This window comes from Bombyx mori, chromosome 7 (genome assembly GCF_030269925.1).
Source record: "Bombyx mori chromosome 7, ASM3026992v2".
Taxonomy (NCBI): Eukaryota; Metazoa; Arthropoda; class Insecta; order Lepidoptera; family Bombycidae; genus Bombyx; species Bombyx mori.
In genome coordinates this window covers 9,556,647-9,584,060 of record NC_085113.1, presented here as the reverse complement: position 1 = coordinate 9,584,060, position 27,414 = coordinate 9,556,647, and the positions used below count along the sequence as shown (strand labels likewise).

Here is a 27,414-nt window from a genome sequence, read left to right as displayed (position 1 = left end):
AAGGGACATTAGTAGCATCCGGTTGCGCTGGTTGAGGCACAGAAACCCGCGGTGCTGGTGCTGGAACGAGATCTACTAAAGAATTTTTGGCTTACGCATCATAAAAATGTGCTTTCATAAACGCCACAAAATAAAATAAAAACTGTGACCACAAATTACTAGTCATATTATTATGAGAATATTACCTAATTTAATAGGTTAAAGATACTAACTAAATAAAGTAAATAAGAACTCTGTCAATTTGTAATCCTTTTTTTAAATTAGAGTGCTTATGTAAGTAACCGAATTCTAAATTTAATCAATGGATATGTTTGACATAGCATCATGACATGGATGTAATATCGTACCTTCATAATATAATTTTGTTTACTTAATCTTTTTTTAAAGCTATTTATTTTGTAAAGTACTTAAGCACTATTTGCTTTGTATTCTTATTTTATTTTTACAAAATGAAAACAGTCAAAACGCAATCGATGCGGTCGGTACGTTCGGCAAAGTCTCTAAAATCGATCAAATCTGCTCATGATGACTCTGTTGACCCTAAAGTGATGGAGTTCAAAGATTACATAGAAATGGCGACAAAACAATTTCTTTGTCCTTGCCCTGTTGTAGTAAGAAAAAGTTTTCAAAATGGTAGGTAAGTCCGTAAATAAGATTTGATAATTATGTTTTATATAGTTTAATCATTTTACATCATATACCTAGTATGTATAAAAATATGACTCCTCCTAAGATAGCCAATAGAAGAAGGAAAAAACAGAGTGTATATTATTTAAAAACAAAATCCAAGATTAAAAAGGGTTTTTTACGCGTAGAACGGCGCATTACCTGGTGTTAGCATACATAAATCTAGTTAAGGACATTCAAAAGTTTTGAATGAGTATTTTTTTTCCTACTTAAGCTAGTAATCTCAAGTAATATAACATTAGCTTCATCGGACGTGCAGGCGAGCTCACGGGGCTCAACTTGGCGACTTTGCGAACACTGGCCCTAGCAAGGGCAGTACTTCGCTGAATCAAGTATGAAATAACGATTTTATGCTAGGCAGCGGCTTGGCTCTGCCCCTGGCATTGCTGAAGTCCATGGGCGACGGTAACCACTCATGCTCGTCTACCTACAAGAGCAATAAAAAATCCCTACATTAACTAATTAGCTAATATTTTTTCCTTTTTTTTCAAAGCCAATTAAGTAAATGAGCGACGTCATAGAATAAAACTTGAACTAAAGCATTTAACCTCATTCGTTGGTTTCTATTTGACAGATTACTTTTATAAATCCTCGAAAGGAAACGACTCTAAGAGAAAGAACAACGCAACATTACCAAAAGAAGATGCACAAAATTTGGACATGAATGCATTGAGTTGTTGCACAGATGCAACATCGCAAGCATCCATAGAATATAAAGACACGATAGTCATAGAATCTATATACGATAACATGAATAATCTAGTTGAAATTGTCATTAATAAAGTCAGTAACGTTCCTCGAATTTTGATGCAATTAATAGGACTAATGGTACCGTATTTTCGAAAACTCAATAGAATCAATATCAGAAATTGCAAAACAAACGTTTACACAATTCATGAATTGAGAAAAATGATACCATTTTCCACGATAACCGATGTTTGTCTGAATGGATCTACACTTTCAGAAATCAATTATGCAACGCTTTTAGATTCGCCGATTAGATTAAACCATCTCTCGTTAAGCAAATGCTTAATAAGTGATGATGTCTGTGTGCAAATAGCTTCAAAACTTCAGCTCTTTGGGCCAGCCGAGGCGAATCTACTAACCCTTGATCTCTCCATCAACGAGATAACCGATGTGGGTGCAACAAGCTTAGCAGAGGCTTTAAAAACAAACCGAAACTTAAGGTACTTAAATTTGGCTGGTAATCGCATCACCGATGATGGAGCCTGTAGTTTATTTAATTATCTAATAGATTTTCCACTGTCTTGCGATGAAATTGTAGAAAAGCGTCGCAGGCGCATTGGCTATTTGAGAGCGAAACGAGACCTTATAATGAAATATATAGGAGAATGCGATTCGAAATCTTTTGATGAATACAGCCAGATCAGCAAAAAGTCCACCGTTAAGAAGAGAAAGACTTCAGCAACTTCAGTTAAAGGTAAAGGCTATTCACGAAAAGAAAAACTAAAACGCAGCAGTTTAACTGACGACGATTTAAATTGCAAAGCCGAGATGCTGGCTAACGAAATGCTAGGACCCTATATGGACCCTTTCGGCCCAGGTTCTACAAAAATTAAGGACGGTGAATTTTTTTGCATTGGCAATCTTGTGTTATGCTATCTGAACTTGGCTTACAACAATTTAACATACACAAGCATCACAAAATTGCATCAAGTTTTGATTCAACAAGCTCAGCACAAAAAACACGGCCAACCAGGCTTAATTAAAATCGTCTTAGACGGTAATGAGCTGCCAATCGCCTGTACTGAACTGACTCAAATTTATGAAATACTTAATAAGAATATTTCTTGTTTTGGAAGTCACACATATTCGGAGGGGATGAGGAGAAAAAGTCGGACCGCTAGAGTTTCATTATATGAACACGATGAAAAGTAATTACGTATTTTTTGCTCATGCAAGTTTATTTGTTAAAAAATGCGTATATATACAAATACAGATACATTATATTCTTAATAATATAACTAAGCAAAATCAAAATAAATCAAACAAATACACTAAAAAAAACTATTGGTAACATCGGTTCCCGAATCACATGTTTTTTCTTTATTATTTTAAACATTTTTGAAAATATATTTATTTTGAAAATATACAGCCTATTCTTAATTCTATTTTTTTTTTCTTCATAATAGCACCAACATTTTCGTCTGTTTACGTTACAGCTTACATACTGGCTGCATGCTCTGTCTTAATCGTCTCTAATTGTATTTAAATATCCTTAAAACGTGTGTGACACCATTATTTTAAATTAAATACGTACTAGCTAGTTTCTAGGTGGAAGATATTGTCGGTTCGGTTGTTGTGGTCTACCTCCGTTTCCGGTTGGGAAAAATGAGCCGGTTGGTTTGTCTGAGGGGTATCCTTGGTTTCCATCATAGTTATTAGATCCTGGTCCAGAAGACGACCCTCCTGGCCCTGATCCCGGGTAGCGCTGTCCTGATGTATCTGGGTATGTTGAAGACGGTCCCCGAGTGCCTGATGTAGCAGGGTATACTGTTGTGGGACCTTGAGGCCCGGAATTGCCTGAGTAAGAACCTGAGTTTGGGTATCCTCCAGTAGATCCACTGCCTGGATAGGCAGTAGATGGTCTAGAATTTGAAGTGAATGGGTAAGTCGATGAAGGTCCCTGAGCGCCGTTTGTACCAGGATAACCAGTAGAAGGATTCTGAGACCCAAAACCATTAGGGTAGCTTTGAGAAGTACCGGGGTAGTTGCTCGTGGTACCTTGTGTTCCTGAGCTACCAGGATATCTTACTGGACTCTGAGGACGTCCGCTCCCAGAGAATCCAGAACTACCGGGGAAATTAGCTTGAGGCCCTTGCGGTCCCAAACTACTTGGGAAACCAGATGGTCCTTGAGCTCCTGATTGTCCAGGGTAATTACCCGAAGGTCTTAATGGTCCACGTCCTGGAAATGTCTGTCCACGCTGTCCTCCGGGATAATTATTGAGTCCTGAACTTGGGAATCCACCCTGAGAACCAGTTATAGAGTAGTCGTAAAGATTTGCATTTAGGCTGAAGAGGCTGGGAGCTGAGCTACAATCAAATTGGTTCCACCAGACGCAAACAAAAACTTCTTGCGAGAAGACAGTTCCGTTAGGACAAAGAAAGTCATAAGTCTTGTTGTTCGCGCAGACGTGGAACACTTGACAACGGGTCTCAACATCAGCGTAATAACCAGGGTATTGTTGGGAGTTACAGCTAAATGAGGTTTGCGGAATGTCGGACAATATAGGATAATCTATATCGGGTTGACCGGGTATAGCAGAGTAGTCCCCACCTTCGTAGGCACCAGTGCCGTCTGTACCGAATGCTGGTGAAAAAGAACCGGGATTGAAGCTAGGAGAACCGGGTCGACCGGGGAATCTAGACCCAGGGAATGAACTTGATGGCCCTCTGGTATCCTGACCGGGATAATTTCCAGATGATTCTTGACCAGGATAGATTCCGGATTGTCCTGGGTAAGATGATCCTGGCGGGCCTGGGTATGCAGGAATACTTGGATACGATGTATCTTGTCCAGGGTATCTACTAGGGTCATTTAACCCTTGACTCCCCGGTTCTCCTAAATTAGGATACGATGTTCCTTGTCCAGGGTATCCGGTTTGTGGTCGTTGACTAGTCCCTGAGTATCCCGGGCTTGATGGGTAGCCCGAAGTTCCAGTTTGATATCCGGGCGTAGAGCTGGAGTAGCCATCAGTCTGAGGTCGAACGGAGAAGGGCGTAGTTGTAGGATAATTTGAAAGTCCTGAGGGATAACCAGGTCGCGTAGATGAAGAGCCCGTCCCAAATGGTCGGCCAGGACGATTATACTCATAACCATTTTGAGCAACAGCTGCAGCCACAAGCACTGGAAAGTTAATTATTTATATTAACTCAGATGAATCTCATGTCGTTAGCTGGTGGTAGGACCTCTTGTGAGTCCGCGCGGGTGGGTATCACCACCCTGCCTATTTCTGCCGTAAAGCAGTAATGCGTTTCGGTTTGGAGGGTGGGGCGGCCGTTGTAACTAGACCTTAGAACGTTGTAACTAGACCTTAGAACTTGTATATCAAGGTGGGTGGCACATTTACGTTGCGGATGTCTATGGGCTCCAGTAACCACTTAACACCAGGTGGGCTGTGAGCTCGTCCAACCATCTAAGCAATAAAAAAAAATAAAAAAATATTCATACGATAATCTAAAGAAAACACTCTTAATTAACATTGAGCCGCAGGTCCCATTATACGCACACATCAAACAACAAACCGACTATAGCTTCAAATTCAAATACGCCTCTTAAGTTACGGCTCAAAATTTCTACTGAGTGGTGAGTACACTTTTGCGAAGTGGTCGCTAAGTACTCGTAACTGACATAATAGGCCTCCTAGCTACAGATGACATCGCGTGGGATTATCTATTTCGAAACTCTAGAACAAGCAACTTTTCGTAACATCTAACGATACACCATTATATACGTGGAGGTTTTGACAAGCCGTCGGAGACATTTAGTTACCGTTTTTTTTTTTATTGTATTGTACCGAGTTTGCAGTTTGGTCATAAATGGACACTCAAACTCATATCAATGCCGCCACCTTGAGATATTAGCTTGAAATCTCAGCTGTGTTACATATAATGTGAACATACGTCCCGATTTGGGCGGGACAGTCCCGCTTTCGGGCATTCTGTCCCGCTGTCCCCAGTGAGGTCGACATAGTTCCGCTTTTACAAACAGACCATACGATAAATTCAATGCAACATAGAGCTAGAAGAGTTTAAATGGGCTAATTTAACAAAAGAGGTACATACCATTACAGAGTACTAACTATTTTGTGTTTAGTGCTTTGATTATTTTGTGTTATTCTATCTTCTATAAGAAAATCCTTGTAAAGCACTAAATACTTTTAATATTATATAATTGAGCAGACGTCCTGCTTTTACAAAAAAAAAAAAATTGTCATGTTAGTTATATAGCAACTGGTTCACCCTTAAAACCGGAATGAATGATTGCGCCTCGACAAAAATGCGCAGTTTGGCGATGCATATCATAAGGGGCTATTCACGGGCACCTGAGAGAATTTGCGAATACTAGCCCTAGCAAGAACAACTACCACAAATAGAATTAGTTTTTGTCTGCTTTATAAATTACGAGCTATCATTAGTTGATTTGTAACGTGTTGAGATCGCATCATCATTAGATCCGAGCGTCCTCAAGATGTAGATATGTGGACTACGTAAATAGGTATATAACTAGTCAGGTCATAAGTATTGTCACACAGTAAAAACTTTTCTTTTAGAATGCTGGCCACAAAAAAGTTTATTGAATTCGAATTTTGAATTGTTCATGAAAATAAAAATGTATACTTTTAGAATTTTACTCATTTTTAAATAATGGAGTGGACGCTTAAAGAAGACCGTGTTGCAGTTATTGCGTTGCATCGTTGCGGTTACGCGCCAATTCAAATTTTTAACATACTGAAAAATTTTAATATAACCAAAAGATTCGTTTATCGTACCATCAAACGATACAATGAAGACTCTAGTGTAGATGACAGGTCAAGAAGTGGTCGCCCTCGGTCTGTTAGGACTCCAGCAGTGATAAAAGCTGTGAAGGTGCGAATTCAAAGAAATCCCAAACGTAAGCAGAAACTGTTAGCCCTTCAGATGGGGTTAAGCAGAACCACGGTGAAAAGGGTGTTAAATGAAGACTTAGGGCTTCGGGCATATCGAAGAAAAACAGGACATCGTTTGGATGCTCCTCTAATGGACCTGAGACTGAAGAGATGCCGCGCTTTGTTGAAGCGGTACGCGGGAAAAAAATATCGGGAAATTCTTTTTACGGATGAAAAAATTTTTACCGTAGAAGAGAGCTACAACAAACAAAATGATAAGGTGTACGCACACAGTAGTGAAGAAGTGAGCAACCGTATTCCGCGTGTCCAACGAGGTCATTTTCCATCCTCGCTCATGGTATGGTTGGGAGTTTCTTATTGGGGCTTCACAGAGGTACATTTTTGTGAGAAAGGTGTAAAAACGAATGCAGTTGTGTATCAAAATACAGTCCTGACGAACCTTGTGGAACCTGTTTCTCATACCATGTTCAATAACAGGCACTGGGTATTCCAACAAGATTCGGCGCCAGCTCATAGAACAAAGAGCACACAAGACTGGCTGGCGGCGCGTGAAATCGACTTCATCCGGCACGAAGACTGGCCCTCCTCCAGTCCAGATTTGAATCCGTTAGATTACAAGATAGGGCAACACTCGGAGGAAAAGGCGTGCTCAAAGTCTCATCCCAATTTGGAGTCACTCAAGACATCCTTGATTAAGGCAGCCGCCGATATTGACATGGACCTCGTTCGTGCTGCAATAGACGACTGGCCGCGCAGATTGAAGGCCTGTATTCAAAATCACGGAGGTCATTTTGAATAAACTTTAGTGTCATAAGATTCTATGTTTTGTTAAGTTCATTTTGGTATATGAATGGTAACATAATGAATAAACTTGTTTCAATTATTTTACATTAAACATGTGACAGAATTTATGACCTGACTAGGTATAGGAAAAGTAAGTACCACAGAAGAAAGTAAGTTTTGTGAGTCCGCACGGGTAGGTACCACCACCCTGCTTATTTTTGCCGTGAAGCAGTAATGCGTTTCGGTTTGAAGGGTGGGGCAGCTGTTGTACTGTAAAAGCTGAGATCTTAGAACTCATGCCTCAAGGTAGGTGGCGGCATTTACTTTGTAGATGTCTATGGGCTCCGGTAATCACTTAAAATCAGATGGGCTGTGAGCTCGTCCACCGGCATAAGCAATAAAAAAGTACTTTAATCAAAAAAATTGTCAAAATTTAAATTGGCATTTTAAAAAACGGGTTGCATCTAAACCGCAGGGTTCTGACCGCGATACGGAAGCTTGCGGGCTAGGTAGTCACGCTCACGACAGAAATGGAGCAATCGGACTTAGGAACATTGTTTCAAAAGCAAAAGTGAGTTTCAGAATTAGCTACCGAGTCAGAAAATACTGCGGTTATGGACCCATAGATTAGTGGCACAGAACTCAACAATCAGAACATTCTATAAATCGATAATTCGCAATTTAAAAGAAAAATAACACTAAAAGAATACTTTTGAAAGTTTTGAACAAGTATCATATAAATTTATTAGCACTATACAAAATATTTTACGTATCGACGGGTGAAAGGTCTAAATGACATTTTTACAACTTAACAGGAGTTAAAGTTTAAAATTAAAAAAAATATCATTACAAAAAACTTCTTCAGCTATTTGAATGGGTTAAACTTAATTAAAGTTCAATTAAAAACAATGAATTGGAACATACTAATACCTAACAAATAAAACGAACCTTTAATTACAAAGATAAATGTTGCGTATTATTTAAGACTAGCTGGCCCGGCAAACGTTGTTTTGCCATATAAATTATTTCTAGTAACCTAGATACCGACTGCAGCGCAATCTGCCGGGCTGATTTGTAAATCTAAACCATTCTCGAATCCACCTAAAGGTACACAGAAAATTCATTAAAATCGGTCCAGCCGTTTAAGACGAGATCAGTGATAAACACACGCAAGAAGAAATATACATATAAAGATAGAAAACCGTTTGGAATACTAATTGTACCAATTTTAACGATAAAACACAATTATGAACATGTAAATAGAAATTTTGTGCGAAGGTGTTGTTAGTTCCTTCGATGTTACAATTCTCAGTTGCAATGGTTTCTATGTAAACAAGGGTATCCGAACACATCTAGTTAATAGGAAGGCTATTGTTCTGCATTGTGGGTCATAGACTAATGAGGTCTTCCGGTATTCACCATGATTATATTAAAATACTAGTTGACCCGGCAGACTTCGTAGTGGCTCAATCGATAAATAAAAGACCTAAACTTTTGTATAAAATAAACTTAACAAAAGGAATCCGTCCGACGGGGGACACATCAAAGAGAAAACAAAATTGTTTTTTTATTTAATTCCGAGCATTTTCATATTTATCTACCTTTTAAACCTTCCCTGGACTTCCACGAATAATTCAAGACCAAAATCGTTCCAGCCGTTCTCGAGTTTTAGCGAGACTAACGAACAGCAATTCATTTTTATACATAAAGATGTTTCAAGATCTACAGTTTTGGTATAGCTAATTTCTAGAAATCACTAAAAGCTGTTACGCAAATTCTTTGAACAGTACAAGCTATTTACGTTAAACGTCCAAATTAATATTTAAAAATAAGCACCAAAAAACTAGGACATACAAGGCCTAATTCAAAACAACAAACTTAAATTATTTATCCGAAGCAAAACCACACTTCATCGAGTTCCGATATATAAACTTGAATAGCTATCGGGAAAATTATGCGAACAATTGACAAATTACGCGATTGAATTCGAAATAACATTAGCTCTATTGTTTTAGATAAAATTAGATACCTACGGATTAAATCGTGAGAATATTGAATTTGCAAATTTGCTGAGACGTAGGTAAGCAGACTGTGAATTATTTCATTTGGTTTATCCAGAGCAGATTCTAATTTGGAAAATTCAGTCTAGACGAGATCTTTTTATTTATTGTTTAGATGGGTGGACGATCTCATAGCCCACCTGGTGTTAAGTGGTTACTGGAGCTCGTAGACATCTACAACGTAAACGCCACCCACCTTGAGATATAAGTTCTAAGGTCTCAAGTATAGTTATATAGATCTTGGTGAATAATGTTCATAACTATAACACCTTAGTCGACCGCGACCATAGAAACTATAAAGTATTACAAACGTCTGTAATATTAAAACTCCAATCAAAAATTCGAGATTAAGCCGTCAGAGTAGTTTTAACACGTTAACAGTCCCCATACAAGCGTTCCGAAACACGCCATATGTCCAAGTGTGATTATATATTTTTTGGCCATTATTAGATGTCCACCTATCGGCTGATGCATTAAAAGTAACAAAATATGGTCGTTGACCCCGGATATACCCGTGTACAGCGGGCGGTACACGGACTTATGAATTAAATTACCGGGTACCTTTAACGTGTACCACAGGCTCATGAGTGTTCCAGTAGACGTATGTATGGTTAGTTTATTACCATATCGATGGTACACTTCCGCGGCAGACTACTTTTCCGCCAATACATACCCTCAAACACATAAATATAACATGAAGATCTATAAACTATGGTCTGCAGAACACTTAGGGATACCAAATTTACAATGGTCAAAATGTGCAAGTTTTTGGTTTGGATACCTCCGGAAGTATGGTAGTAACATTGGCAGAAGGTTTACTTGATGAAGGTCGCTGCATGATAACTGACAACTACTACACGAGCGACCCTTTGACAGAATTTATGCTTTCTCGCAATACAGACCTCTGTGGCACAGTCAATAAAAAGAGAAAAGGTTTACCGAAAGAGAGAAGGAGAGAAAAGCATTCTAGCAGCACATGAAACGTTCAAGTTCAAGTTACGCCGCTGAGAAAAACACATTTTTTTGAGTTTTTGGGTAAGAAAGAATCTCGATTCATCCGAAGACGATGCGTGAGATGCTGCCAAAACCTTCTTGATGAAGGTTGATTTGCTCCATATGCACAGGCCAAAGCCAAAAGGATCTCAACGCAATGTAAAATTTGCAAAAAAGCATATTGCGTTGTTTGTTTTTCTAAACTTTTAGTTCACCAATTAAAATTTGTATTTTTTTTCTAAGTTTTTTTTTATGTCGTGTTGCTATACTAAGAATTTTAAAAAAATATGACATGTTTTCGACTTTCTCCATTTATTAGATCCTTGACCACAAGTCCACAAAGAAAACACTAACTAATTTGACAAGTCCGTGGATCTAGGCCCCGTAGAGAAACACATCGGCTCGTGTACCTCATAGGGTACACGAACTCGGCGGAACCGCTCACCGTGTACCACATACGTAACACCGGACTGTTAACGTGTTAATGTTGTCTACGTTTTATGAAAGATGAAAAAAATATTATTGAGTTAAAAATTGTATTTTCTCACATTTGGTACACGATGTTTACTGGTGGTAGGAATTTTTTTGTTTTTTTTTGCTTAGATGGGTGGACGAGCTCACAGCCCACCTGGTGCTAAGTGGTTACTGGAGCCCATAGACATCCACAACGTAAATGCGCCACTCATCTCGAGATATAAGTTCTAAGGTCTCAAGTACCTATAGTTACAACGGCTGCCCCACCCTTCAAACCGAAACGCATTACTGTTTCACGGCAGAAATAGGCAGGGTGGTGGTACCCACCCGCGCGGACTCACAACAGCTCCTACCACCAGTGAACCATGTTGTGAGTCCGCGCGGGTAGGCACCATTACCCTGCCTATTTCTGCCGTGAAGTAATTATGCGTTTTGGTTAGAACGGTGGAACAGCCATTGGACTGAATAAAACTTAAAAATCGTATCTCAAGGTGGCTGGCGATATTTAAGTTGTAGATGTCTATGGGATCCGGTAACTGGACCGAAAGCTCGTACACTCATCTAAGCAATTAAAACGGTATTCCTTATAATTTTACGTCGATGCTAGCTACTCCAAAACAATTATTACAATTAAAAACAAAAATATACTTATACTAATAAATATGAATACTACAGTCACTTAAATAAAGACATGTAGGTATTGATTACGGAAGCGCATAGGTAGTCGTTTTAGAAGATATTAAATTAAATGTGAAATCAAATTAAGATGGTGAATGTACGACATCTCAGGTATATTTGCGTTTCTCTTCAACGAATAGGTACTTGACAATTTTTACAGATGTACTCTAAGAACATCTAAATTGACTATAAACCTTTGTACTTAACTCAATCGTGCTTACATTGTTGTTCTCAACTCCGATCGGATATCCAGATTTATATAATAGAATTAATAAAATAGATTATCCAGTTGGTATTTTTATTGAACAAGACACTTAAAAAGAAAACGTGGAATTAATCCTATGTTTCCTCGACACAGTCACCGCGCACATTGTAAGAAAAAATTCAGATAATCTTCAAACCATAAAGTATACTAGATTTATTATGATTGTATAGTATACTAGGTTTTGTAGAAATTGACAGAACGGAGGGCATAAACTCCGGTAATCACTAGGACCTATGGGCTGAGACTTGTCTGCCCTATTATAAATATAAAATTGTGTCGAGACATTTGTACACTTACAGCAAAACGTGAACAAACGCAGCATCGTGTTGGTGCTATCTGACGGTTCTTAAACTAAATCTGAAACAAAAACAATTAATTTAAAAACATTTGACGGACCGCGTAGTGTAGATCCGTAGTAATAAGGGTAATCGATTTTATCATATATTAAGTGTATAATCTATGGATTTTATAGCTCGGTTATGACAGATGTTTGATAGACAAACAAGGTCTTGGACTGCCTCTTTTCGGAACCGTCCTACACTAGAGATATCGCATTTTGAATATAGCCGTGGCTTGACCTAAAGGTCTTATTTACCAGGTCACCAGGTCATAAAATCACTTTAAAAAATATAGCCATACAATTTTTGGCGGGAACGCGAAGATCAAAGTTGTGCCAATTATTTCTAAATTTGTATCTGTTTAGTATGAAACGTGTTATTCGGGTCATTAATAGTTTAGCATCAGTCTATATAGCATTATAGCAATTACATCCCAATAGATTACGTTTTCAATTAAAACAACTTAATTTCATATCGCTTAATTTTTCATCAATATCATTTAATTAATAATTAGAGATTTTTATAAACTTGACATTGACAATAATGACATTGCAAGAAGACTATTACCATACTGAAAAATGAAGAATAACCAAACCAGCCCCTTTAGAACTGTTGAAGTTTAAAATGTATTGTACAAATAACAGTGGTTTGATATCTACTATACGCCTATACTGGTATTATATGAACCACTAGGTATCTCGCGTGTGAATTTAAAGTATTCATCTCTAAACACTGCTATGAGTTTTGTAATTATTAGGAAGAATGTAGACACCTCTCGAGCCGCTTATTGAATGCATTTACGTCCTTTTCATATTTTTATTGTATTGCTGGATGCACTTTAAATAACAGATGCATAGTTTATCGATGCTGCGTCGATACGCAAACGAATCATTTACTGAGCAGCCAATATCAGCTACAACACGTTTAACAATGTAACGTCTCTAATGATTGTTGCAAAACAGCCCCCCGATCACACGCAAGTCACGCCACTATCATTAAGGGTCGGTTACATGCTAACCCCGGGCGGTACGCCGATTTATTTATAATGATTTTGCGCTACGCAGATGTAAGGAATGCACAGTGCATTTGATGGCTCTTTAGTGATTGTAATGAGCTTTTTGTTTTTCACTACCTAATCTTTTTATTTTTTATTGCTTAAATGTGTGGACGAGCTCACAGCCCACCTGGTGTTAAGTGGTTACTGGAGCCCATAGACATCTACAACGTAAATGCGCCACACACCTTGAGATATAGTTAATTATAGTTCTAAGGTCTCAGTATAGTCACAACGGCTGCCCCACCCTTCAAACCGAAACGCATTACTGCTTCACGGCAGAAATAGGCGGGGCGGTGGTACCTACCCGTGCGGACTCACATGAGGTCCTACCACCAGTAATCGCTGGTAGTTTACGGAGTTATTCCAACTACGCTTGGACGGGTAAGTGAGCTCACGGGCTCAATATGTGAGAATTAGCCGTGCTTAGTAGAATCTAGCAACGGATCGGAATCGCGACCCGCTGAGAAGATCCGGCGAGAAACTCAGCGGGTTATTCTTTTTACAAACTTCAAATCATATCGTTTATTGAATTCGAGACTTACTTAAGGTTCCGTAGGTAAATCTTATTGTACGTCTGTTTATACGCATGACTCTCAAATGGTTGTTGAGGCGAGTGGTATTAAACCCGTACGGGTGGCTAATACCATCCGGCATATTCTCTGCTGCGACCGGCAATGCGTTTTATTTGCATTGAAAGTTAGGAACAACTACTAGGTTGGGAATGCGCTGGAAAAACATTTCGTTTTCCCTTCTAATATTCCGAAAACAGACCTGTTTCTAACAAAAATGATTTCAACTCTAAATAAAGCCCGTGAATAGTTAAAAAGAAACAATACAAAAGGTTGGAAAACAGAGAAAAGAATAGTATGTAATAGTACGGAGTCTTTGTTTAGATAAATGTAGACAGTTAAACTTAAATCATATTAATTTAATATTTAATATGTATTTCAAATTAAAATTTCGCCGAAAAATAAATTAGAAAACATCCACAAAAATTATCGATTTAAAATAATTGATGTTACATTAAAGAATTTGGTATGTATGAATTATGTATTTGACATACAAATACATAGGTACAAATAAATACACATAATTTGGTGGTAAAGGGTATTGTGAACCGACACGGGTAGGTACCACCAGCCTGCCTATTTCTGACGTTTGGCATTCTGGCATTTAAGCAATAAAAAAACATATTATTTTGTGCCCTCTATGATTTTATGAATTTTACAACGAGGATATAAATGTTCACAAACCTTTCGCTCACATATTTTATGATTAATAATTAGTCTGGCCATAAATACTGTTACATAAAAACTTTTCTTTTTTTCATTTAATTTCAATTATATGCATATCTACAAAGTTTACATTTGATATAATGGTCTTTAACAAACGTTATCAACGTTTTTTTTTATATTAATAATATATACGTGTACAGTTGTGGGAATCGTGAGATGGGCTATAAACCTGCCCGGGTAGGTTCCACCATTTACCTATTTCGGCTGCAAAGCAATCCTACGTTCCGTTGTGAAGGGTGAGGCAGTAGTTTTTTTTATACATTTGTCGCTTCAGCCCTATGTCCCAAGATAGGTGGCGTCATTCAGGTTTTGATGTCTATAGCTTATAGTAACTACTTCAAACAGTATGGGCGGTGTGCACACGTTACGAAATCCAAAAAAAAGCGAGTAGCGTCTACCATATTTGCTTTACATTGCGCGTTTACGAAATTTATTGAGATTAATAAATGATATTTTTTTTTCCATTGAAGTTGGGTAGAAGCGATCGTTTCGTCTTCCAAGCAATCTCTAAGGCACTCTATCTATATATTTACGACTCTTCGTTTTCCATAAATCTAATTCTATCTCAGTAGTCTATCGTTAAAATTTATTACTAACAATGTTTTCCGTTGGTAGATAGTATAAGATCGTTTCATTTTCCAAACGATCCATAAACACCCTGTATACGTATTTACGATGTTTCGTTTTCCACTGTGGCAGGTAGCCATCATATAACACAAGATATTTGACAGATGCCTGAATCTCGCTTACGACATTTTCAAGATAAGCTAGCATATAACAAGTTCCGAACGACAACATTCGGATCGTCAGTCTACCGAGCAATTACACCCGCTCGGCGGAAGATTTTCCTTCCGACATTATACATCACAAACCATAAATCTAATTCTGTCTCAGCAGTCTGTCTCTACAAGTATTTCCGTGTCGATTACCGATTTTCTGCACAATACGCACACACCTAGTCTTGTCTGAACACGTTCAAACGGAAACTACGACATTCCCAAACTACAATTAAAATGAAAAAGAAATAATTCACGCGTACGTTCGGCGCAAATCGCTACAATTGTTATTACCGTACGCAAAAAGCTTGCATTGTCAAAGATTAGTCCGGGAAAAATGCTGTAGGTAATGTGAAAAGTATGTAACCTTTTATTGTATGAGAAAATTAACTGGTAATTGCTGTTGTGGTTTATTTTAAAAAAAAATTACGTATGTACGTATGTTTTGTATGAATACTATAGTAATGTCATTATTAACATCGAAATATGTAGTTAAGATTGTGTGATTTGGAATTTGCAGTGAGCTCAGGTATTTGTTCACTTGGCCAGATAAACGTTAAGTGCGTAACAAAGTCTGATATGCCTCGTACGTATGTATCTCCCTTGCGATGGGCTAAGAAAGACTTAGACGACTCTGTCATGCGGAGGGCGTAGTTTGATTTTTAAAGACGATTGATTGAAGACTTAATTTTGATTGGCTGCTATAAAAAAAAAACATTTTTTCAAAATAATTCACGACCCATAAATTATTGAGCGTCTTTTTTCCTGAATTTTAAAATGCGACCTTATTTAAAACGACTAAACCTTCCATAAATGGTATTAATTGTAAAAAAAAAAATTAATAAAGCAAAGACACTGAAATCACAACACTGTAAGCCTTATTTCGAATGCAACGTCCACTTTTTACGTTGATAGTGTGTTACGGTACTGAAAACTCACCGTGCGTACGCAGCGCTAACGTTTAGGCGCGAACTGTGCGGTATTGCCATAGCACTCGCTTTTATTGTCTACCACGGCTCGAAGGGATGCGCGAAACATCCTACGCCGTGTAGGTCACTCGCCTGCGGTCGAGAGCTTCCAACGAAGGCTGCGAATACCGAAAACTTAATTGTTTGTGACTGAAACGAAGTCGTAAAGTAAATATATGTAACTCGTGCTGTTTTCCTTTGGAATTTACTTGAAGTTAATTGTTCAGTCACGTTTCAATTTTGCCTTTAAATTAAAATTTAAAATACTATTACTTCAAACAATTTCATAATCTCACATTTAATATGTAGGGTAAATTTTCATTTGATTAGGATACCTATATTGTGTGTGCTATTTATTTCCCAATTATATAAAATAGATGTGCGATCGGCAAACCTCTTTTTCTGGTGGTAGGACGTATCATGTACCTAGAGTTTACTGCCTTTTTATTTATTTATTCCCCAGGCTGTTCTCACTGGTGGTAAGACGTCTTGTGAGCCCGCATGCGGAGGTACCAGCACCCTGCCTATTTTTGTCGTGAAGCAGTAATACGTTTCGGTTTGAAGAATGGGGCAGCCGTGGTAACTATACTGAGACCTTAGAACTAATATCTCAAGGTGGTTGGCGGCATTTACGTTGTAGATGTCTATGGGCCCGAGAACTCGAGACATCGGTTCTAAGTCTCAGTGTTTACAGTATAATGTCTGTACCATCCATCAAACCGAAACTCATTACTGCGTCACGGTAGAAATGGGCAGAGTGGTGGTACCTACCCGTGCGAACTCACAAGACATCCTACCACCAGTAATTCCGCAAATTATAATTTGGTCGGTTTCATTTTTATTACACGATGCTATTCCTTCACCGTGGAAGTCAATCGTGAACATTTGTTAAGTACGTATTTCATTAGAAATATTGTTACCCGCCTGCGGGATTCGAACACCGGTGCATCGTTTGATACGAATGTACCGGGCATCTTATCTTTTAGGCCACGACGTCTTCATTTTAATGTTCATTATTTGGAAAATGTATATTAACAAGAACTGCTTTATTTAAAATGTTGTTTCTCATTTGGCGCCATTCCAATGTAACTGTATGACCTTTTATTATTAAGTTACAATTGTAAGGACTGATGATCGTGATTGCATATTAATATGTAACGAACGATCGACGTGAGATTTTATATCTGGATATAAATTAAAATACATCTATTGTTTGGGAAATATTACAATAAATTAAAGCTATAGGTACATATTATTACAGCTATTTAAACTCAATCAGCATAAGTAGACGTATTTACGTTTATCTCGATATACAGCTCATAAATCGATATTGCTTATAGCGATATCATAGATTCGGAACCCCTAACCTAAGCATCAGCCCGCTGAGTTTCTCGCCGGATCTTCTCAACGGGTCGCAATTCAGATCCGGTAGTAGGTTCATTCGCGAAGCAGCTGCTCTTGAGTTGTTAGGTCTCATTTGGAGGCACTCGGATAGCTGTTAGCAAATCCCACCCCTCCTGTCTGAGTCTCTGCTCGCCCACCTGTCCTGGTGAAACTGGAAAGGCCACCGGGCCACCAGTACTAGCGCATACATAAAAAAAAGATTCGAAACCGCAATTATGATTTCCTATTGTTGATATCCGATTTGCGCCAATCCTTTCGTGTCTCCTTTGCTTACAATATCTCTCCCAGTCCTCAGACTGGCTATCAATTTGAAAAACGTTGAAATATTTTTAAATTGTCATTCGATTCAATCATTCACATATTTCGACTATCCTATTGTTTTAAAAAATATTGTGAATTGTAAATTTAAATATAATTTTAGAACAGTAAGTAGATTTTTATTTCTTCTACATATTTTTTATTAGATTATTTTCAATCAAGTAAAATCATTGATCGTCTTCACGGCAATGGCAACGTATCAGATCAGCTTTTTTGAAATCAGCATGACAATGAAATACAGCGCATCACTAAATTAGATTGGCATCCAATAATTCTTATCTATGCGAAAGGTGAGACGTGAAAAATGAAATGAAATTTGCACCTTAAAAAGCTGGTCTTAGGTCGAAATTCATTTGTAAGCTCTATTTTTAAAGTCTAATCAACAATGGTTGAGTTTGTATGCAATAATTTTTGCTTCAAAAGATGCCTACAAGATAGCCTGATTGCAGACGAGCTTCGCTTTCTAACTGAAGTATTTGATAATACGATATTAATCGCATAGCAGATCATTAGATTGTCATATCCTATTACTAGATTAAAGTAAATTTTGAAATAGTGCTTGTTTAATATAATGAGAATTCCCTGAATGTAGGTTTACAAAATATTAATTTGCTAAGCTAAAAACGGACAACCGATTTTAGTGGTGGTAGGACCTCTTGTGAGTCCGCACGGGTAGGTACCACCACCTCGTCTATTTCTGCCGTGAAGCAGTAATGCGTTTCGGTTTGAAGGGCGGGGCAGCCGTTGTAACTGAGGCCTTAGAACTAATATCTCAAATTGGGTGGCGCATTTACGAGCTCACAGCCTACCTGGTGTTAAGTGGTTACTGGAGCCCATAGAAAACTACAACGTAAATTCGCTACCCACCTTGAGATATAAGTTCTAAGCTATATTCAAGTATAGTTGCAACGGCTGCCCCACCCTACAAACCGAAACGTATTACTGCTTCACGGCACAAATAGGCAGGGTGGTGGTACTTACCCGTGCGGACTCACAATAGGTCCTACCACCAGTATTTATGTTTCCTATCGATTCCGAAACTAAAGGACTGATTTCGATTATTTTTCAAGAAATCTTCAAATTGGCCCAGAGTCTGATGCTGAGATGTTTGGTAGCGATAACATTAAATAAAAAATCGTCTGGCAAAGCGAGTCCAATGTAATAAGCTAGTTCATATTTCGCTGTCACGAAATCTAAAGAGGCGATAGTTAGCGGACGCTCTCCGCGTGTTGGACGGTTCTATTTGAAGGGACTGGACTCTGGACGTAAGGGGCTATTTTAAAAACACTGCTTCATGGTTTAAATCATCGATCGTAGATCGTAAATATTGCAAACACTTTGTACACTATTACATACACATTTATAAAACCCTAAGTTGTAGCACTGTCCGTGTCTAGATGAGAAGTAAGGTCATCACTGAAGTTCTCTTTCAACATCATCTATTTTAAACATTTAAATAAGCATTCCAATATTCGAAAACTGTTACTTCAAATGTGACAAATGTTGCTTGCCATTATTTACACATACAAACTCCAACACCGCGTCCCACGAAACCTTAAATTCCCTGCATGATTTGTTATTTAGTTTATTTGTTAATGAACACAGATTGATTATTGTCTAACTCAGTGACGCAGTGACTAGCGCTCTTGAATACTAGACCGAGTGTTGTGAGTTCGATTCTCATAGGTCAGAGAGATCAGTGACGTATAGATCGGTTTGTTCTTTGTGCACGTTTTAATTCTTTACATGAACGCATAAATGTATTTATATCATTATCTGGTGCTCATAGTGCGGGGAATCGTAAATTAGATCTAGATGGTCGAATTTCCTCCGCCCCCGTCTAACATGGACGAGGGGTGGAATGTGGTGGCCCGACGGGGTGCCAAGAGGGCCGTACCGACAGCTCCCCAAGTGGGTGGAGCACCGGCCACCGCGGCGTCTCAGGCTGCTCCCCAACAGGGTCGAGCGCCTGTGGCCGCCAAGAAAAAGAAGACGAAGAAGAAGTCGTCGCGCGCGCCGCGGTCGGCGGCAGTGGTCTTAACGTGGCTGCCGGCCGCCGAGGCCAAGGGCATGTCATACGGAGATGTAGTCTCCCGGGCGCGCGCGGCTATTGATCTGGACGAGATCGGGGCGGGGGAGGGCCTCCGTTGTAGGCTGACGGCCAATGGGGCCAAGCTACTAGAGTGTCCCGGTGCCGATAGTTCCGGCATCGCGGAGCGTCTGGCGGCGAAGCTCCGTACGGTTCTGCCTGAGGAGGAAGTTCGAGTGCACAGGCCGGTCAAAATGGCTGAATTGAGAGTGACCGGCCTGGACGACTGCACCACTAAGGATGAGGTGGCGGCGGCTATTGCCGCCCGGGGCAACTGCGCCCTGGAGAATATAACTGTAGGCGAGCTGCGCCTCGGTTATACCGGGGCTGGCTCTGTTTGGGTGCGTTGCCCGGTAGAGGCGGCCACCTCCTTGGCTGCTCCTCCGCTCGGGAGACCGTCAGGGGAACCGGGCAGGTTGCGCGTGGGCTGGATAGCGGCCCGCGTGCGCCTTCTTGAACCACGCGCCTGGTGGTGCCTCAGATGCTCCAGCACTGGGCACTGCCTCGCTAAATGCGTGAGTGCGGTTGACCGCAGCGGATTGTGCTTTCGCTGTGGTCAGCCTGGACACAAGGCGGCCGTGTGCTCGGCTGCGCCGCATTGCTTATTATGTGCGGCGGCCGGGCGCGAGGCTGACCACCGGGCCGGGGGCAAGGCCTGCCCTCCGGCCAGCAAGAACGCAGAACGAAATCGGCGCCGCCAAGCTAAGCGGCGTCAAAAGAAGCGGTTGGCCGGAGGAGCACCGGCCGGCACTTTGTCCCCCGCTGAGGCGTTCGCGCCCGATAGCGGGGGCAATGGAGTAGGGGAGGGAGCGATGGATGTGGTCCAGCCTTAATGGATCACACCTATCGCTTCCTCCAAGGAAACTTGAACCACTCCGCTGGGGCTCAGGACATGTTGCTCCAGACCATGGCGGAGTGGTCAATTGACGTGGCTGTGGTCGCCGAGCCATACTTCGTTCCCCCAGCGGATGACTGTTGGTTTGGGGACGTTGATGGCGTGGCGGCCATACATATCAGAAGATCCGCGATGGTCCCCCCCCCCCTGGCGATGGTGACCAGGGGCCCCGGGATCGTCGCGGTACAGTTAGAAAATATCGTCGGGATCGGGGTGTACTTTTCTCCGAATCGGCCTACCATCGGGTTCGGGCGGTTCCTGGACGGGCTAGAGGTGATCGCTCGTCACCTCGCTCCCTGTTCAGTGATACTGGCGGGGGACTTCAATGCGAAGTGTGTCGCTTGGGGTTCCCCATTCACGGACGCTCGTGGTAGGCTGCTGGAGGAGTGGGCGGTCACGGTCGGTCTCTGTATCGTTAACAGGGGCTCGACCGCGACCTGCGTGCGGTGGACGGGCGAGTCTATCGTGGACTTGACGTTCGCGAGCTCGCCCGTCGCACGGCGCATCCTCGGCTGGAGAGTGGTGGTGGGGGCGGAATCGTTGTTCGATCACCGGTATATCCGGTACGATCTTTCTGCCCCCGCGCCGACGCGGGCTGCAGGTGCCCGCGGGGTTGACCCCCCGCAGAGTGCATCCCGGTCATTCCCTAAGTGGGCACTGAAGCTCCTGAACAGGGAGCTCCTGGTGGAGGCCTCTATGGTGGCGGCATGGGTGCCCACGCGCCCACAACCTTTCGATGTGGAAACCGAGGCCGAATGGTTCCGGGGCGCAATGCACCGCATATGTGATGCTTCGATGCCCCGGGTCGGCCCTCGGCATTCTGGACGGCGACAGTCGCCCTGGTGGTCGCCCGAAATTGCAAGACTGCGTGCGGTATCCATTCGAGCGAGCCGCCAGTGCACTAGACACCGCCGTCGCCGCCGCCTGCGGCGCGACGAGCCCGTCGCGTTCGCGGAGGAGGAAACTCGGCTGCACCGCGAATATCGCGCTGTGAAGGACGCCCTGCGGCTGGCCATCAGGCGGGCCAAGGAGCAGAACATGGAGAGACTCTTGGAGGCGCTCGAAGTGGATCCGTGGGGGAGCCCATACAAATTGGTACGCGGCAAGTTACGCCCGTGGGCCTCCTCTATGACTGAGCGTCTCCAGCCTCAGCAGCTGCGGGACATCGTTTCGGCGTTGTTCCCGCAGGAGCGGGCGGGTTTTGTCCCTCCCGCTATGGGCGGGCCGTCTGACACCGTCGACGGCCAAGCTCCTGCTGAGGTGCCCCGTATTACCGAGGCAGAGCTCCGGGTGGCCGTTGTCAAGATGACTGCAAAAGACACGGCCCCCGGCCCGGACGGAGTCCACGGCCGGGTATTGGCCTTGGCCCTCGGTGCCCTGGGGGACCGGCTCCTTGAGCTATATAATGGCTGCTTGGAGTCGGGACGGTTTCCGTCGCTCTGGCGGACGGGTAGACTTGTGTTGTTGAGGAAGGAGGGGCGCCCGGTGGATACAGCCGCCTGTCCTATCGTACTACTGGACGAGGCGGGAAAATTGCTGGAACGTATTCTGGCTGCCCGCATCGTTCGGCACCTGGTCGGGGTGGGGCCTGACCTGTCGGCGGAGCAGTACGGCTTCCGGCCGTTCGACCGTGGATGCAATTCTTCGCGTGCGGTCCCTCTCGGACGAGGCCGTTCCTCGGGGTGGGGTGGCGCTGGCGGTGTCTCTTGACATCGCCAACGCATTTAACACTCTGCCCTGGACCGTGATAGGGGGGGCACTGGAGAGGCATGGAGTGCCCCTCTACCTGGTTGGGTCCTATTTGGGGGCCAGGTCGGTCGTATGTACCGGGTACGGTGGGACCCTTCATCGTTTTCCGGTCGTGCGTGGTGTTCCGCAAGGGTCGGTTCTCGGCCCCCTCTTGTGGAATATCGGGTACGACTGGGTGCTCAGGGGCGCCCTCCTCCCGGGCCTCCGCATTATTTGTTACGCGGACGACACGTTGGTCGTGGCCCGGGGGGATGATTATAGAGAGTCTGCCCGTCTCGCCACAGCGGGGGTGACCCTCGTCGTCGGAAGGATAAAGAGGCTGGGTCTCGACGAGGCGCTCAGTAAATCCGAGGCTCTGTGGTTTCACGGGCCGCGGAGGGCGCCACCCGTTGACGCCCACATCGTGGTTGGAGGCGTCCGGATAGGGGTCGGGGTGCAGTTGAAGTACCTCGGCCTCGTGTTAGACAGCCGGTGGGCTTTTCGTGCTCACAAAATTTAGATCTTTTGAGACTAGCCAAGCGGCAACATGTTTCACACCAAAGAGACAGAAACTTCGGCGGCGATCGCATCAAACTTGAATGAGGATTTTCAGTCACTATTGCCTTCACTTTTGCTATGTTAATTTCAGTTTTAGACGTTGGTGCCCTTCCAAAGTAAAGGCAAATCTTCCATCAAATCTCGGCCGCTTAATTAGGTTGTACGCGTGTACTCATCCACTCGTCCGCGAGAAGCTGATATATCCCCCTAGGATACCAGCGAATAGGTGGAAAATCTCGCCTGTTTTTGAACGCTTGTACAAACTTATACACTTATACCTACCGCTGAGCACGATATTCTATTGGCGATGCAAAACTTAAGACAAAATCTTTGTTCGATCTTTTTGTTTATGAAATTCGGAATACACAATAAATATGATATAACTAAAAACAACACTATATTTAATCTCGTCGTTAGTAGATTAGTTGTAGTTTTAGTGTAGTCAGTACACCATAGGCGCAGTAGGGATGCGACACCATTAGTTGGCAGTTAGATTGTAGTTATCGGTAAGTTAGAAAACAAATAAGGCAGGCGAAGACGATAGACGACCTGTTCACGAAAGAACGAATTTAAAAAATTCTTGTTGTTTCAATTTTTGCAAATATATTTTTAAATTAATCACAGAAAAATCTGCAAACTTCGAAGCGCATATACGGGCCGTTTTCCAATTACAGCACAAGAGCGCATTATGCGGCATAATGCTCAACTAAGCTTCAGCATTATTCGGCATTGTGCGTCACTAGTCGCATTATGCTCTGTAATTGGAAAACTACCATTAAGTAATGGTTAATTACACAGCATAATGCGACTCAGTGACGCACAATGCCGAATTATGCTGAAGCTTAGTTGAGCATTATGCCGCATAATGCCCTCCTGTGCTATAATTGGAAAACGGCAATAATTATCGCAAACTCTTCTGTTACGGCAAGCTACGTTCCATCCTTTGATTATATACACGTCTCCATCGCAATCTTCTTCTCGTAGACATGACTAGACTTGTTTCAAATAATATAATAATTAGGTCGGCCATTTGAATACTCCGTAATATGAAATGTGTAAATAAAAGTATTTCTAAACTGCACATATTAACAAATCTCATATTCCAATACATGTATTGCTTTAATATAGAGTAACAATGGACTGGTAACTTAACTCTTCAAGGTTTTTTGTTTCAATTTAAATATTAGTTACTTATTACATAACGTATAGTTTTATTTGACGAAATGTCACTTCATTCTCTCAATGTTCCAATGTTCGTTCTTGACGTATGATTTTCAATGTAAATAATATGCATTATTACAGATAAATAAGTATATTTCAGTGAAATTACGTTGATTCATATGATTCGTACTGTGTTAATAGAGTGAGTGACAAGTAAAGATCTAGGATGCACGTTAAAAATTATTTACTTCAAAATAATACACGTTGTAGTCGTCGTGGCCTAAAGGATAAGACGTCCGGTGCATTCGTATGTAGCGATGCACCGGTGTTCGAATCCCGCAGGCGGGTACCAATTTTTCTAGTGAAATACGTACTCAACAAATGTTCACGATTGACTTCCACGGTGAAGGAATAACATCATGTAATAAAAATCAAACCCGCAAAATTATAATTTGCGTAATTACTGGTGGTAGGACCTCTTGGGAGTCCGCACGGGTAGGCACCACCACCCCGCCTATTTCCGCCGTGAAGCAGTAACGCGTTTCGGTTCGAAGGGTGGGGTAGCCGTTGTAACTATACTGAGACCTTAGAACTTGTATCTCGAGGTGGGTGGCGCATTTACGTTGTAGATGTCTATGGGCTTCAGTAACCACTTAACACCAGGTGGGCTGTGAGCTCGTCCAACCAGATAAGGAATAAAAAAAAAAAAAACTTTGCTTACAGAAATCAACACTCACTCATTCACTCAGAAGGTTGTTGGAAATTGGTGCGAAAATTTAATGTCCTACTTTAAAACTAAGTCTGGCATTTTGAATATTAAATCATAGGTCAAAATGAGATCACAGCTTAAACCAAAACTATGTTTAATTTTGCCCTTCAAAATGAATAAATTAGTTTAAGCGCAATTAGATATACCTATAGTAAGATTTTATGCTGAACAATTTCGCTATGGGATTTATTCCCTTGGGCAATATTTTTGAAATGCATTTTATTGTATCTGAAAACAGAGGAGCATAGTCGTACCTGGGACACAGCGAAGTCTTGCTTACATTCTTCTTCTTAACACTTCTTCAAAGAAATTACTTTTTTTTCTACCTATGCTGATAGCCTTGAGAGGCTATTTCAGCTTCGCCCTAACATGTAGGTGAGCTCACGGGACACAAACCGGAGTGTTGCTAACACTGGACCTAGCAAGAGCAGTGCTTCGCAGAATCTACCACCGGATTTGAAACGCGACCCACTGAGAAGATCCGGCGTAAAACTCAGTGGGCTGTGTTTACGGGTTGAAAAATGACTAAGCCACTGACTAAGCTATCGATTTTTTTAGTTATCATATACACGTTATCTCCAATCCGGTCTCAGCATAGCTATATATAGCCCCTTAGGCTACTAGCTAATAGGTAAGGAAAAAATTTCCAATATTGTTCAAAATCCTAAATCATAAATATAGTTCTCATGTCGTTGACAGCATAAAGCAACTACGAACATCTCAATAACTGTGGAATACTGTGGAACAGCGATAATTTTATGTGTCAAATCATCTTCAAATTCAAATCTTAATGTTCTCAATAGAAACGAAAATGCAATAATCATGTTATCGGGTAATTCGTTGGGCTTTGGTCATAAAAACGTGGAATGTGATTTTATCATTGTCAGTGTTTCCGATTCAAAATTGAGCAATAAAAGTTTTTACTGGCTGTTAGGCGTTTTGTCAGTCGTCCTGGGTTGTTTTTCTTGTGTGAAGCAATAGTAATAGGGCAAGGATGCAGGCTATGCCGGACCGGTCATTGTGGCGAGTCTTGGGAGAAAGAATACTACGTCCAACATTGGATATGGTATGTAGGTTCAAAAAAGTTTAAATTGCTTTCACTTTTTTTTTATGTTAGGTTATTGTGTTATGGTCATTCTTGCAGAAGAGACATGTCGAGGTCAGACTACTAAATGATGTTATCAATTACATTACCTACTTGACGAAAGGTAAAAAAATAATGGTTAAGTAACTATAGTGTATTTAGAACGCTACTTAATTATAAAGTCGTCGTGGCCTAAAGGATAAGACGTCCGGTGCATTTGTATCTTGCGATGCAACGGTGTACGAACTCCGCAGGCGGGTACCAATTTTTCTAATGAAATACGTACTTAACAAATGGTCACGATTGACGTCCACGGTGAAGGTATAGCATCGTGTAATAAAAATCAAACCCGCAAAATTATAATTTACGTAATTTCTGGTGGTAGGACCTATTGTGAGTCCGCACGGGTAGGTACCACCACCCTGCCTATTTCTGCCGTGAAGCAGTAATGCGTTTCGGCTTGAAGGACGGGGCAGCCGTTGTAACTATACTTGAGACCTTAGAACTTATGTCTCAAGGTGGGTAGCGCATTTACGTTGTAGATTTCTATGGGCTCCAGTAACACCAGGTGGGTTGTGAGCTCGTCCACCCGTCTAAGCAATAAAAAAAATACTAGACGACGAAAACTTATTCTTATTCAATGCAGACGACAGTTTCCGTCGAAGATCCTGCACGGATACGTCTAGACCGCCTCGCTTCGTCCCTAATGATGTGTTCGCTCTTCACTAAGCGAGCGCGATAAAATGATCACGTTTTGTGATGCATCAGAAATACGGCATCATTACACGCGGTGTGTAACGGATCGTGAGGTCTGAAGGATCGGGTCGTTTCGGAAATACAAATATGTGAAGACCTCGGAGGTCAGTTTTGGGTAACAACGTGTAACACTTAAGCGTGCACTTTTTTTATTGTAGTATTATCTTTCACTTGTTCTTATTTTCGATTTCAAGATGTTCTAAGCTATGGTAGTGTCGTTTGTAATTGAGATGACTTTTTTTATTTTTTTATTGCTTAGATGATTTGATGAATTCACAGCCCACCTGGTGTTACGTGGTTACTGGAGCCCATAGACATATACAGGGTGGGCCATAAAGTTGAGCGGATTATAAAAAATCATATAAAAAAACTACAAAGCTTAGGAAAGAAAAAATATAATTATAATAAAGATTACAAATGGGAATTTTATTTTTCAAAAATAACATCGCTGAGATGTGTGCCATCTACACGTACACACTCTTCCAATATAGCCCTCAAATTCGTGAAAACTCGCTGGCACATCGCTCGTGGGATATCGGACATTTCCTTGCGAATATTGTCTTTGAGCTGGGCAAATTGTCGTCGGTTTATTGGCGTAAACGCGACTCTTGAGGTACCCCCACAGAAAAAAATCCAGTGGCGTGAG

General features: G+C 41.5%; 2 protein-coding genes across 4 annotated transcripts; one reads left to right on the top strand and one right to left on the bottom strand.

Moving 5' to 3' along the window:
• Positions 1–301: 301 nt before the first annotated feature.
• On the top strand, positions 302–2,798 carry LOC101738863 (uncharacterized). 2 transcript variants are annotated; one of them, XM_004931325.4, is made up of 2 exons: positions 302–637; positions 1,262–2,798. In XM_004931325.4, the coding sequence occupies exons 1-2, from the start codon at positions 631–633 to the stop codon at positions 2,584–2,586; spliced, it is 1,332 nt and encodes a 443-aa protein (XP_004931382.1). In that variant the 5' UTR covers positions 302–630; the 3' UTR covers positions 2,587–2,798. The 2 variants fall into 2 exon arrangements, with proteins under 2 accessions (XP_004931382.1, XP_021207117.1); XM_021351442.2 differs by having other exon boundaries at positions 303–633.
• LOC101746263 (calcium-binding protein P) lies at positions 2,592–25,455 on the bottom strand. 2 transcript variants are annotated; one of them, XM_012694842.4, is made up of 4 exons: positions 25,183–25,455; positions 15,978–16,125; positions 11,870–11,929; positions 2,592–4,557 (listed from the first exon to the last, which is right to left on the bottom strand). In XM_012694842.4, exons 3-4 carry the CDS (start codon positions 11,892–11,894, stop codon positions 2,972–2,974), a joined length of 1,611 nt encoding a protein of 536 aa, XP_012550296.2. In that variant the 5' UTR covers positions 11,895–11,929; positions 15,978–16,125; positions 25,183–25,455; the 3' UTR covers positions 2,592–2,971. The 2 variants fall into 2 exon arrangements, with proteins under 2 accessions (XP_012550296.2, XP_062525423.1); XM_062669439.1 differs by lacking the exon at positions 15,978–16,125.
• Between the last annotated feature and the right edge of the window lie 1,959 nt (positions 25,456–27,414).